Below are 15,000 nucleotides of genomic sequence, written 5' to 3'. Positions count from 1 at the left end.
TAAAAAAAGAATGCTTAAAAATATCTTAATTTTCACATTATACAGAATTTGATTATATAAAATGTCCAAATTTTCCACTGAAAAACCAAAGCATGCGGGGGCCATTTTGTCATATTTTTATTTTCAAAACGAATTCAATGTGTCGATTTTTTTTCCCCCTTTAGGGCTCCTCTCAATTTTGGTGAACGTTAAAGAGGAACTGCACTTTTTGGGGGGAATTTTGCCTATCGTTCAAAATCATGAGAATCAGTACCTCCAAGTCTGAGTCCATGGTTCTCGCCCTTAAAAGGGTGGAGTGCCATCTCCGGGTTGGGGAGGAGACCCTGCCCCAAGTGGAGGAGTTCAAGTACCTCGGAGTCTTGTTCACGAGTGAGGGAAGAGTGGATCGTGAGATCGACAGGCGGATCGGTGCGGCATCTTCAGTAATGCGGACGCTGTATCGATCCGTTGTGGTGAAGAAGGAGCTGAGCCGGAAGGCAAATCTTTCAATTTACCGGTCGATCTACGTTCCCATCCTCACCTATGGTCATGAGCTTTGGGTTATGACCGAAAGGACAAGATCACGGGTACAAGCGGCCGGAATGAGTTTCCTTCGCCGGGTGGCGGGGCTCTCCCTTAGAGATAGGCTGAGAAGCTCTGTCATCCGGGGGGAGCTCAAAGTAAAGCCGCTGCTCCTCCACATCGAGAGGAGCCAGACGAGGTGGTTCGGGCATCTGGTCAGGATGCCACCCGATCGCTTCCCTCGGGAGGTGTTTAGGGCACGTCCGACCGGTAGGAGGCCACGGGGAAGACCCAGGACACTTTGGGAAGACTATGTCTCCCGGCTGGCCTGGGAACGCCTCGGGATCCCCCGGGAGGAGATGGACGAAGTGGCTGGGGAGAGGGAAGTCTGGGCTTCCCTGCTTAGGCTGCTGCCTCCCGCGACCCGACCTCGGAGAAGCGGAAGAAGATGGATGGATGGGATGGGTTCAAAATCATTATGAGAGACAAGAAGACAAAAGTTTTTTGGTTTTTTTTTTGCATTCTAACAGAAAATCTGTCTCGTTCTTGGTGGTTAGCAATGTAACTAATGTTAGCATTCAACTCTACTTCTAAATCACTTAAAAAATGCATTCAAATACTGTCAACAATACTTTATTTACTAGCTACAACAACATTGTTATTGTAAAAGCAAACACTGAGGAACTATTTTTCTAGCGTACTAACACATCGGCGTGCTACGGTATTAGCCGTAAGAGCTAAAGAGTAACGGTTAACTTTTCAACTATTCAAACTTGATGATACAAGCTTTTTTTTTACTATTTATAATACCTATCAGCAGTATTGGACATTGGCATTAAATTAGTTTTAAGTGGCATTAAAAAGCGTTAAATTAGATTTTCCGAGACCTGCAGAAACCCTGTGTGCGCAAATGTGCAAAATCCATAGTGACAAAGGTATGATTGCGTTTTAGCCCAACACCATAATTGCCAACGTTAAAAAATTGCAACATTAAGCCCTCCTTCCCTCCTTCATTTGCAATTATCCAGCTGCCTAGCGCGAGGCGGCGCTGGGCGCTGAGGAGGTGTTTGTCTCGCTCCAGCGTGAGGATGAGCTGTACTCAGCGGGCTCAGCCAGATTACCTTTTTTTTTTTCTTCTTCTTCTTTTTTTCCCCACTGTGTCACGCTAAAATGCAAATGTCGCCCCTTCTAATCGCACTAGTGTTGTCGGGTTCTGTCGACAATCAGCCAACCACCGAAAGCTTTTTGGAGCAAAGTCCAAATTTACACTGCAAAAAGTCAGTGTTCAAAAACAAGAATACAAAAATACAAAAATTAGAGGTATTTTATTTGAACTAAGCAAAATTGTCTGCCAATAGAACAAGAACATTTGGCTTGTCAAGACTTTCCAAAACAAGTCAAATTAGCTAACCTCAATGAACCCAAAAATACATTAAAATAAGTATATTCTCACTAATAACAACTGTACTACTGTGAGTATGTATTTTCTATTGTTTCATTGAAAATAAAACAGCAAAGTCCATTTGGCTCTCATCTGTTTTAATATGAGACACAATTGTGTCAAAGTCATAATTTTTTTTTCATGTTTGAAATAAGAAATGATTACTTTAAAAAAGTAGTTTTATACTTGTGAGTAGAGATGTCCGATAATATCGGCCTGCCGATAAATGCTTTAAAATGTAATATCGGAAATTATCGGTATCGTTTTTTTATTATCGGTATCGGGGTTTTTTTCCCGTTTTTTTAAATTAAATCAACATAAAAAACACAAGATACACTTACAATTACTGCACCAACCCAAAATACCTCTTTACCCCATTTACACTCATTCATACTCATTCACACAAAAGGGTTGTTTCTTTCTGTTATTAATATTCTGGTTCCTACATTATATATCAATATATATCAATACAGTCTGCAGGGATACAGTCCGTAAGCACACATGATTGTGCGTGCTGCTGGTCCACTAATAGTACTAACCTTTAACAGTTAATTTTACTCATATCAAATATTCCACTAAGAAAAATATTTTTGGTGGAAGATTTTGCAAATTTGGTAAATAAATAACCCAAAAATGTATATTTTGTTGTTTTCTTACTGTACCGAAAATGAACCGAACCGTGACCTCTAAACCGAGGTACGTACCGAACCGAAATTTTAGTGTTTGTACTGTAGTGTAGTGTTATTTATTGTATCAACATAGTTGTTACAGGTAAGGACTTTTGTGATTCCTGATCATTTGTGAGGGCACCAAACAAAGAACGAAAAAAAAACTAAAACATTTGCAAATAATAGTCAACCGACAGTGGAGATGCTCGCAACACAAGGTATGCTTGCAACTTTCGGCATAGCAAGAAGCTGAAAGAGACAGCCGTTCTCTCCCATTACTGGCAGGTTGAGGTAGCACTGTATTAGTGAAAAGGTAGAATATTGTTCCTGGTGTGTGTCTTGTACTGCATTTTTTTTCACGCTTCACTTCCTGTTCTCATTTCCCTCTTGCAGGTGGCGGCTTACAACTCTGAAGGCAAAAGTAACCCCAGCCCGGTGGTGGAGTTCATCACCAAACCAGACAGGCCCAGCTATCCCTCCAGGCCCGTCATCAAGGGGAAGGTTCTACCCACCACTTTCAAGTTGGCCTGGGGTGCGTAAAATCTGCCATTTTGACAATCAATCAATCAATGTTTATTTATATAGCCCTAAATCACAAGTGTCTCAAAGGGCTGCACAAATTCCAAGCTGCTGTTTTGAGGCATGTTAAAAAAAAAAATCACTTTGTGACTTCAATAATAAATATGGCAGTGCCATGTTGGCATTTTTTTTCCATAACTTGAGTTGATTTATTTTGGAAAACCTTGTTACATTGTTTAATGCATCCAGCGGGGCATCACAACAAAATTAGACATAATCTAATGTGGTAATTCCACAACTGTATATATCGGTATCGGTTGATATCGGAATCGGTAATTAAGAGTTGGACAATATCGGAATATCGGATATTGGCAAAAAAGCCATTATCGGACATCTCTACTAGGGATGTCCGATAATGGCTTTTTGCCGATATACGATATTCCGATATTGACCAAACCCTTAATTACCGATACCGATATATACAGTAGTGGAATTAACACATTATTATGCGTAATTTGGACAACCAGGTATGGTAAAGATAAGGTCCTTTTTAAAAATAATAATAAAATAAGATAAATAAATAAAAAGAAAGTAAAACAATATAAAAACAGTTACATACATAGAAACTATTAATTAATGAAAATGAGTAAAATTAACTGTTAAAGGTTAGTACTATTAGTGGACCAGCAGCACGCACAATCATGTGTGCTTACGGACTGTATCCCTTGCAGACTGTATTGATATATATTGATATATAATGTAGGAACCAGAATATTAATAACAGAAAGAAACAACCCTTTGTGTGAATGAGTATAAATGGGGGAGGGAGTTTTTTTTGGGTTGGTGTACTAATTGTAAGTGTATCTTGTATTTTTTATGTTGATTTGATAAAAATGAAAAATAAACGATACCGATAATAAAAAAATAACGATACCGATAATTCCCGATATTACATTTTAAAGCATTTATTGTCCGATAATATCGGCAGGCCGATATTATCGGACATCTCTAATCTCTACTAATAATTGCTATTTATTGGTTATTGATGGTTGTTTCATAATTAATATGGCTCCATTGTCTCTGCTTAGATCCCCCAAAAGAGAGCGGAGGAGCCGAAGTGACAAAGTACGTCGTCGAGCTGTCCGAGGGTTTAAGCGGTGAGTGGAACATTTCATCCCTGATGCTTTCGCCTGGTGTTCATCATATTTTGCACTTCTCAGGTTTGTCCTGGGAGCTGGTGTATTCCGGCCCCGCCTTGGAGTGCGTGTGCGACGGCCTGAAGCCCGGCTGCTGCTACCAGACCAGAGTGTACTGCATGAGCGAGGGGGGGCAGAGCCCGGTGAGTCATTCATACCCAACACACACACACACACACACACACATTGTCACTCTCACGGGTGTGTGTGTGTGCGCATTTACTGGCTGGTCATTGGATTTCATGCGCAGTGAGGAAGAATGTTCAAAGGTGGAGCTACTTAAGTACGACTGGTGTGTTTAAATCTCAGCCTCCAAAAAGCAAACAAACATCCAGGGTCGGGTTGTCCCGATACCAATATTATGGGAACAGAACCAAAATGTAAATAAAGGGGACCACAAAAAATGGCCTTATTGGATTTATTTTAACAAAAAATCTTAGGGTACATTAAACATATGTTTCTTATTGCAACTGTGTTCTTAAATAAAATAGTGAACACACAAGACAACTTGTCTTTTATTAGTAAGTAAACAAATTTAGCTGCTGACGAATGCAGTAACATATTGTGTCATTTATCATTCTATTATTTTATCAACATTATGAAGGACAAGCATAATAATCACTTATTCTTCTGTTGTTTGGATACTGTACATTAGTTTTGGATGATACCACAAATTTGGCTATCGATGCGTTACATCAGGGGTCTCAGACACGCGGCCCGCGAGAAGTTATTTTGCGGCCCCCACCTTAATATGAAAGTTCAATGTTAGTGCGGCCCGCGAGTTTTAAATGAATGGCGCTTGACAGCGTTGTATGCGGAGCTGAAGGAATCTACCAATTACGGTGTGGTATATGGCTCTCGACAATATTGAGGCGTGCCGTGATGGTGCTGCCTTTAGTGTCCTCTACAACCTGTCATCGCGCCGTCTTTTTCTCCATACAAACAGCCGGCCCAGTCACATGTCGTATGCGGCTTCTGCAGGCACACATAAGTGAATGCAAGCGTACTTGGTCAACAGCCATACAGGTCACACTGAGGGTGGGTGTATAAACAAATTTAACACTGTTACAAATATGCGCCACACTGTGAACCCAAACACCAAACAAGAATGACAAACACATTTCGGGAGAACATCCGCACCGTAACACAACACAAACACAACAGAACAAATACCCAGAATCCTTTGCAGCCCTAACTCTTCCGGGCTACATTATACACTCCCGCTACCCCCAAACCTCGCCTTCCCCCAACCCCGCCCATCTCAAAGCCCCGTTCGGGGCTAATTGTGCTGCCGTAACTGTAAACTCCACGGCATATTTCTCAATATGTTGAAAAATATTCTTAAATTAAGTAAATGCTAGTGCCATTATCTTGACATAATGATATGCGCTCTGCATTATATTTCTTGCATTTTTCCCATCGATAACATGACATCATCATGCCAAGTGCGTGCTCTTTCAGTCAATTTATATATATATGCAACGATTAATTTGATAATCGATTAATCTGTCGATTATTACTTCGATTAATCGATTAATAATTGGATAAAAGAGACAAACTAAATTTCTATCCTTCCCAGTATTTTATTGGGGGGAAAAAACAGCATACTGGCACTATACTTATTTTGATTATTGTTTCTCAGCTGTTTGTACATGTTGCAGTGTATAAATAAAGGTTTATGAAAGAAAAAAAATATATATATATATTATAAAAAAATAAAATAAAAATTGCCGCTGCGCATGCACATAGCTTAGATCCAACGAATTGATGACTAAATTAATCGCCAACTATTTTTATAATAGATTTAATCGATTGGTTGTTGCAGCCTTTAATATATATATATATATATATATATATATATATATATATATATATATATATATATATATATATATATATACATACTGTATTTTTCGGATTATACGTCGCTCCGGAGTGTACGTCGCCCCGGCCGAAAATGCATAATAAAGAAGGAAAAAAACATAAATTGGGGGAAATTTATTTGATAAAACCCAACACCAAGAATAGACATTTGAAAGGCAATTTAAAATAAATAAAGAATAGTGAACAACAGGCTGAATAAGTGCACGTTATATGAGGCATAAATAACCAACTGGTATGTTAACATAACATATTATGGTAAGAGTCATTCAAATAACTATAACATATAGAACATGCTATACGTTTGCCAAACAATCTGTCACTCCTAATCGCTAAATCCCATGAAATCTTCTTCCTCTATGTCGCTTCTGGTATGCGCCGCTAGCGTCCTTTCTTTCTGCTGCTCGATTGCCGTTTTCTGCTGCATATTTCACTACGTCCAGCTTGTAATCTGCAGTATATGATTTCCTTTTCGGTGCCATTTTTGTTCAGCCCTTCTCAGTTTTTATAAGTTACCGCCAAAGTTGAAATGATCCATTTTAATAGCTACGGCAGTAGCATATAGCAGTTAGCATCCGATGACCGAATGCACTTCTACCATGACCCTATCCCGCCGAATTCTTATTGGTTGACGTGTGTGACGATTGCTGACATTTGCTTCGTCTCTTTCGGGAATGAGATAAATAATATTATTTGATATTTTACGGTAATGTGTTAATAATTTCACACATAAGTCGCTCCTGAGTATGTCGCACCCCCAGCCAAACTGTGAAAAAAACTGAGATTTGTAATCCGAAAAATACGGTATATATACATATTTACAGCCCGGCCCCCAATGAAATTTTTTTTTAATTGTAATTTTGAAGAATTTATCTGAATGTGCATGAACTATTTCTGTTCAATATAGTTTGAAATGTTAAATGTTTAAATATTAACTGTCAGTTTTCTGTACTGTGCCAACTGTACTACTATATGAGTACGTATTTTCTATTGTTTCATTGAAAATAAAACTGCAAAGTCCATATGAGACACAATTGTGTCAAAATCATGATTTTTTTATTTCATGCTTGAAATAAGAAATTCTTACTTTGAAAAAGTAGTTTTATACTTGTGAGTGTTGATGACACAGCTTTGCAACAGTTGATATTCTAGTTTCAAGCATGTTTTACTCAATATAGGTCATCGAATCTCAGCAACAAGCTGTAATATCTTACTGAGATCATTTAGGACCAAAACACTTAAAACAAGTAAAACACTCTAACATAAAATCTGCTTAGTGAGAATAATTATCTTATCAGACAGAAAATAAGCAAATATCACCCTTACTTGAGATATTTAATCTTACTTAGATTTTAGTTTTTGCAGTGTATGTGAGCAGATAAAACTGTATCATCTCTTTCTCTTTCGGACTTATCAGGTCTTCACATCGAGGAAACGCCATTCTTCACTCACACTTTAATTGAGGAACGAGGCAAAATGTAATCCCTGTATTTTACAGGCTGGGTCACTCACCAATCTCTCCCGGGTAATTTCAGATGTGTCTCCAAAAAGTTTGTGGAGTTTTTCATGAGACTTTTTCGGCGGTGTGGAGAGCTCAGACGTTGCCCGTCAGTACGAGACACAGTCTGCTAATTGATGAATCCTCCCGGGATGTTTTTTCCTAATTAGTGGACGGCGCCGATGCCCATGGTTAACTTCTTCGCCGGCGTTCATGAGAGCGGCCTTGTAAGGCGGCATGACTCACGGTGCACCAAGTGACGTAACACTCACATGTTTGCCATTTTGTCTCAGAAGCCCGAAAGGACTTTTTTTTTTTTTTTTTTTTTTTGTAAACGTTTCATGTGCACGATGCACAAAAGGAAAAAAAAAATTTTTTTTCCTAAGATCCTGTTTTTTTTCTTTGCAAGCTGTCGGAGACCCTGCAGGTCCAGACTCCCGCGGTGCCACCTGGGCCCTGCCAACCCCCCCGACTGGTGGGCAAGCCCAAAGCCCGAGAAGTGCAACTGCGCTGGGGTGAGTCATTCCTGGCACAGGCGTGGGACGCGTTATGTCTGCTGCACTGCAAAAAGTCAGTGTTCAAAAACAAGAAAAAAAAATACAAAAATGAGGGGTATTTCATTTGAACTAAGCTAAATTATCTGCCAATAGAACAATAACATTTGGCTTGTCAAGACTTTCCCAAACAAGTAAAATTAGCTAACCTCAATGAACCCAAAAATACCTTAAAATAAGTATATTCTCACTAATAACAAGTGCACTTTTCTTGGTAGAAAAAAAAAAAAGAGACCTTTATGCTCAATATGTTGAAAAATATTCTTAAATGAAGTAAATGCTAGTGCCATTATCTTGACATAATGATATGCGCTCGGCATTACATTTCTTAAAACCAGTAAACTTATACTAAAAATTAATTTATTGTTCTTAATGGAAGGCAACAAGGCAACCGCTTGTTACTCTCGGGGTCTACTAGCCGCTCAGGCAAATCATATTGTCTAAAAATGCATTTTTCCATGGATAACATGACATCATCACGCCAAGTGCGTGCTCTTTCAGTCAATTAGTGCGCATATATACAGCCCGGCTCCCGGCCAAATACATTTTAATTGTAATTTTGAAGAATTTATCTGAATGTGCATGATCTATTTCTGTTCAAAATTGTTAGAAATGTTAAATGTTTAAATATTAACTGTCAGTTTACTGTACTGTGCCAACTGTACTACTATATGAGTACCTATTTTCTATTGTTTCATTAAAAATAAAACGGCAAAGTCCGTTTGGCTGTCATCTGTTTTAATTGTGAGACAAAATTGTGTCAAAGTCATGCTTGAAATAAGAAATGATTACTTTAAAAAAGTAGTTTTATACTTGTGAGTGTTGATGACACAGCTTTGCAACAGTTGATATTCTAGTTTCAAGCATGTTTTACTCAATATAGGTCATCAAATCTCAGCTACAAGCTGTAATATCTTACTGAGATCATTTAGGACCAAAACCCTTAAAACAAGTAAAACACTCTAACATAAAATCTGCTTAGTGAGAAGAATTATCTTATCAGACAGAAAATAAGCAAATATCACCCTTATTTGACATATTTCATCTCACTTAGATTTCAGTCTTTGCAGTGTACCTCCTCCGACGTTTACTGCAAATGCTGCATTTTCCCCTTGAATGCCTTTCCCTCCCAGGCCCACCGCAGGTGGACGGCGGCAGCCCCGTGTCCTGCTACAGCGTGGAACTGAGTGGGCCTCAGCCGGAGGACAGCAGGGAGGTCTACCAGGGTCCAGAGCCGGACTGCTTTGTGGGAGGCTTGATGCCCGGGAGGAGCTACGCAGTCCAGCTCAAGGCGGGAAACAAGGCGGGGGTGAGAGGACCTCACACAGCCCTCCATTATGTCTCACCTGAATACTGCGTAAACACCTGTTGCTCCTCTGTGCCGGCAGTTTGGACCTCTTTCTGAGCGCTACGACTTTACCACCGGAGCCGGGGCCCCAGAACAGTGCAAGGCGCCTTCCACCGCGTGCAAGTCGCCCAGCTGTGTCGTGGTCAGCTGGGAGGTGAGACCTCAACAACTGTCCCTAAATCTACCCTAACAAAATCTTTGATAGTGCATGCAGAGCACCCCAGACTGTTACTTTGTAGTCAAACAGAAATATGTGGTCATTTTACTCGTGCCCCTTGCCGATACTGACATCAGTTCGATATCGGCATGAAAAAGTATGAGATTATATGTACCTGCTTGTAAAATGTGTAATATAATGTGCGATACAAGCAGTCCTGCGGCGTGTTAACTTGCGTGTGATATCATGTGCGACACAAGCAGTCCTGCAGCATGTTAACTTGCGTGTAATATCATGTGCGACACAAGGCGTCCTGCAGCGTGTTTACTTGCATGTGATATCATGTGCGACACAAGCAGTCCTGCAGCGTGTTTACTTGCGTGTGCAATACAAGCTGTCCTGCAGCCTGTCTATTTGTGTGATATCATGTGCGACACAAGCAGTCCTGCTGTGTGTTTACTTGTCTGTGATATCATGTGCGACACAAGCAGTCCTGCGTGTTTACTTGCGTGTGATATCGTCTGCGACACAAGCAGTCCTGCTGCGTGTTTACTTGCGTGTGATATCACGTGCAACACAAGGCGTCCTACAGCGTGTTTACTTGCGTGTGATATCATGTGCGACACAAGGCGTCCTGCTGCGTGTTTACTTGCGTGTGATATCATGCGTCACACAAGCAGTCCTGCAGCGTGTTAACTTGCGTGTGATATCATGTGCGACACAAGCAGTCCTGCAGCGTGTTTACTTGCGCGTGATATCATGTGCGACACAAGCAGTCCTGCGTGTTTACTTGCGTGTGATATCATCTGCGACACAAGCAGTCCTGCAGCGTGTTTACTTGCGTGTGTAATCATGTGCAATACAAGCTGTCCTGCAGCCTGTCTATTTGTGTGATATCATGTGCGACACAAGCAGTCCTGCTGTGTGTTTACTTGTCTGTGATATCATGTGCGACACAAGCAGTCCTGCGTGTTTACTTGCGTGTGATATCGTCTGCGACACAAGCAGTCCTGCTGCGTGTTTACTTGCGTGTAATATGTGCGACACAAGGCGTCCTGCAGCGTGTTTACTTGCGTGTGATATCATGTGCGACACAAGGCGTCCTGCTGCGTGTTTACTTGCGTGTGATATCATGCGTCACAAGCAGTCCTGCAGCGTGTTTACTTGCATGTGTAATCATGTGCAATACAAGCTGTCCTGCAGCCTGTCTATTTGTGTGATATCATGTGCAACACAAGCAGTCCTGCTGTGTGTTTACTTGTCTGTGATATCATGTGCGACACAAGCAGTCCTGCGTGTTTACTTGCGTGTGATATTGTCTGCGACACAAGCAGTCCTGCTGCGTGTTTACTTGCGTGTGATACCACGTGCGACACAAGGCGTCCTACAGCGTGTTTACTTGCGTGTGATATCATGTGCGACACAAGGCGTCCTGCTGCATGTTTACTTGCGTGTGATATCATGCGTCACACAAGCAGTCCTGCAGCGTGTTAACGTGCGTGTGATATCATGTGCGACACAAGCAGTCCTGCAGCGTGTTTACTTGCGCGTGATATTGTGTGCGACACAAGCAGTCCTGTGTGTTTACTTGCGTGTGATATCATCTGCGACACAAGCAGTCCTGCTGCGTGTTTACTTGCATGTGATATCATGCGTCACACAAGCAGTCCTGCAGCGCGTTAACTTGCGTGTGATATCATGTGCGACACAAGGCCTCCTGCAGCGTGTTTACTTGCGGTTGATATTTTGTGCGACACAAGCAGTCCTGCAGCGTGTTTACTTGCGCGTGATATCGTGTGCGACACAAGCAGTCCTGCTGCGTGTTTGCTTGCGTGTGATATCATGCGCGACACAAGCAGTCCTGCGTGTTTACTTGCGTGTGATATCATGCGCGACACAAGCAGTCCAGCAGCGTGTTAACTTGCGTGTGATGTCATGTGCGACACAGGGCGTCCTGCAGCGTGTTTACTTGCGTGTGATATCATGTGCGACACACGCAGTCCTGCGTGTTTACTTGTGTGTGATATCATGTGCGACACAAGCAGTCCTGCAGCATGTTAACTTGTGTTTGATATCATGTGCGACACAAGGCATCCTGCAGCGTGTTTACTTGCGTGTGATATCATGTGCGACACAAGCAGTCCAGCTGCGTGTTTACTTGTGTGTGATACCATGTGCGACACAAGCAGTCCTGCAGACTGTTTACTTGTGTTTAATCATGTGCAATACAAGCTGTCCTGCAGCCTGTCTATTTGTGTGTGATATCATGTGCGACACAAGCAGTCCTGCTGTGTGTTTACTTGTCTGTGATATCATGTGCGACACAAGCAGTCCTGCAGCGTGTTTACTTGCGTGTGTAATCATGTGCGACACAAGCAGTCCTGCAGCGTGTTTACTTGCGTGTGTAATCATGTGCGATACAAGCATGTCTATTTGTGTGTGATATAATTTGCGATACAAGCAGTCCTGCAGCGTGTTTACTTGTGCAAAACAGGACAGACAGTTACCACCTAAATGTCTTCCAATAAACACACAATTTCTTCTATTTTACTAAAGTCATTTACAAAAGGTAAACATGCCAGGCTATAGGCTACTAGCAACTACACAACAGCTTAGCACGCAAGCTCGACATAGGTAATAATCACTGAACATTATTGCAGTGTAAAAGTATCCAGTAACAAAAGTCATTGTGACCACTCTGTGTCGCCAAAAACACAATTACCACTCCACTTCAACTTACAGACAGCGTAAGTCCATTCCAGACAGTTAATAATAAAATAGGTCAGTGTTTTTCATAGCTGCCGTTGTTCTCTGTTTGACTCAGTTCACTTCACCAAACCTTTACTAACATTCCACACTAACAAAATAATACACTAGTATGTGTGATTCCAGTTGATATCGTATCGGATCTGTATAGGTCAGGGGTCGGCAACCCGCGGCTCCGGAGCCGCATGCGGCTCTTTGATCACTCTGATGCGGCTCAGCAGCTTACTTGCCGAACACCCCGATTTTCCCGGGAGACTTCCAGATTTCAGTGCCTCTCGCAGAAAATTTCCCGGGATTAATATTCACCAATTTTCACCCTTAAAGTTATAATTAGGGCGTCATGATGTTGCAACATTTGGCGCCCTCTACAATCTGTATAAACAGCAGGCCAGCCCAATCATTTGTTATACAGCATGCATCATCTACTTGCACACCTACGTGACAGCAATGCATACTTGATCAACAGACACACAGGTTACACTGACGGTGACCATATAAAACAACTTTAACACTCTTACTAATAATGCGCCACACTTTGAACCAAAACCAAACAAGAATGACAAACACATTTCGGGAGAACATCTGCACCTTAACACAACATAAACACAACAGAACAAATACCCAGAATCCCATGCAGCCCTGACTCTTCCGGGCTACATTATACACCCCTGCTACCACCAAACCCCGCCCCCACCCCAACCCTGCTCCCTCACACATCAAACCCCCCCCCCCTCTGTGCGGCGGTTGAGGTGGGCGGGGTTTGGTAGCGGGGGTGTATAATCTATCCCGGAAGAGTTAGGGCTGCATGGGATTCTGGGTATTTGTCCTGTTGTGTTTATGTTGTGTTACGGTGCAGATGTTCTCCCGAAATGTGTTTGTCATTCTTGTTTGGTGTGGGTTCACAGTGTGGCGCATTTTTAGTAAGAGTGTTAAAGTTTTTTTTTTTTATACCGCCACCGTCAGTGTAACCTGTGTGGTTGTTGACCAAGTATGCCTTGCTGTCACCTACGTGAGCAAGCGGAAGCTTCATACAATGTGTGGCTGATCGGGCACGCTGCTTGTAGTGGGCGCTATATGCTGTACCATCACGGCACGCATGACGCTGGCAAGCGCCATTAATATAAAACCCGCGGGCCGCACCAGCATTCAAATTCCATATTAAGGTGTGGACAGCGTTTCTGAGACCCCTGGTTGATACATAGCACAAAGCAAAAAAAAACTTTGTATGCAGTGTTAATACATTTTAAATTTCAAAAATTTTTTGTGGCTCCCATTGTTTTCTATAATTTGTGAAACTGGTCAAAATGGCTCTTTGACTGGTAAAGGTTGCCGACCCCTGGTATAGGTCAATATTCAATGCTCCAATATCAGTATCGTACCGAAAGTGAAAAAGTAGTTTCGGGATGCCTCTAATCGTTATCTTTGTTGGTGATATTTTTCATGACTGTGCATTTTTTGGTGTTATGTGTCAAGACCCCTCAATTTACAGAGGGTGAAGATGAGGTGAGAAGGGAAACCTTTTAAGTGTTGGACTTGGTGTGTTCCTAGAAGATTGTTGTGACGATGACATGACCAGAACTCTTGACAATTTTCCTCCCCTAGAGTCCGCCCTGCAACGGCGCTCCAGTGACCGAGTTTCGCCTGGAGTGGGGGGCCCCTGAGGGCAGCATGCAGGTGTGCTACAGCGGGCCGGCCCTCAGCCACGAGGTGAAGGGTCTGCTGCCTGCGAGCAACTACTTCTGCAGGGTACAGGTGAGAACAGGCGCTTGATTAGCTGATCAATGTATCGAATATATTTTTAGATGGTAGTTATAAGGCCTTGGTTTTGTGTAAAAGCCTGAAATTGGAGGTTGTTATGAATTCAGGAGTGCTAAATGCTTATCAGGCGTGAAACAGGGTGTTTAAAATGGATTGTAGGCACCCAATCCTGACATTAACTTGTGAAACCTCTATGCTAACGCTGCCATCTTGTGGACAGAAGTTGTAATTACACCCATCTGCCGCCGTCTCCCTGGTTGTCGCAGGCTATGAACGCGGCTGGCGTGGGGCCCTTCAGCGAGGCGCTCCTGTGCCAGACCCCCTGCTCCGTGCCGGCCGCCGTCGGCAACATCTACGCCATGAGGGAGTCGGAGCTGACGAGGCACAAGGCCGCGGACGAGGCAGAGGACGAGGAGGACGGCAGCGCCGGGCCTCCGTACTCGCCGTCCACCTGCTTGGGAATTTGCTGGGATCCCCCCTGCGACCACGGTGCCGAGATCACGTCCTACCTGGTCGACCTGGGCGAGCGCCAGCCCATCGTGGTCGGCCGCGTCAGCAAACACGTCATCCAGCACCTGCAGCCTGACACCAGCTACAGGTGGGTGCCGCCGCTACAGACGCCCAAGCGTATCGTCCTTGGCCATGACATGACGCCCCTTCGTTTCTTCCAGGATCCGCATCCAGGCCTTGAACAGCTTGGGAGCGGGCCCCTT

At 42.7% G+C, this 15,000-nt stretch overlaps 1 protein-coding gene across 5 annotated transcripts in view; it reads left to right on the top strand.

The window, feature by feature from the left end:
- The window catches only part of fndc3a (fibronectin type III domain containing 3A), a 152,329-nt gene that overhangs the window by 127,810 nt on the left and 9,519 nt on the right, over nucleotides 1-15,000 (top strand). For all 5 annotated transcript variants that reach the window (XM_061972375.1, XM_061972377.2, XM_061972374.1 and 2 more), the window contains 9 exons: nucleotides 3,004-3,142; nucleotides 4,218-4,286; nucleotides 4,350-4,468; nucleotides 8,114-8,219; nucleotides 9,392-9,567; nucleotides 9,647-9,760; nucleotides 14,132-14,281; nucleotides 14,554-14,885; nucleotides 14,959-15,000. The exon at nucleotides 14,959-15,000 is cut by the window's right edge and continues 171 nt beyond it. In XM_061972375.1, the coding sequence (XP_061828359.1) occupies nucleotides 3,004-3,142; nucleotides 4,218-4,286; nucleotides 4,350-4,468; nucleotides 8,114-8,219; nucleotides 9,392-9,567; nucleotides 9,647-9,760; nucleotides 14,132-14,281; nucleotides 14,554-14,885; nucleotides 14,959-15,000 (1,247 nt within the window). The remainder of the gene's footprint in view (nucleotides 1-3,003; nucleotides 3,143-4,217; nucleotides 4,287-4,349; nucleotides 4,469-8,113; nucleotides 8,220-9,391; nucleotides 9,568-9,646; nucleotides 9,761-14,131; nucleotides 14,282-14,553; nucleotides 14,886-14,958) is intronic.

This window comes from Nerophis lumbriciformis, linkage group LG17 (assembly GCF_033978685.3).
Source record: "Nerophis lumbriciformis linkage group LG17, RoL_Nlum_v2.1, whole genome shotgun sequence".
NCBI classification, from domain to species: domain Eukaryota; kingdom Metazoa; phylum Chordata; class Actinopteri; order Syngnathiformes; family Syngnathidae; genus Nerophis; species Nerophis lumbriciformis.
This window is presented reverse-complemented; position numbering and strand designations above follow the sequence as displayed.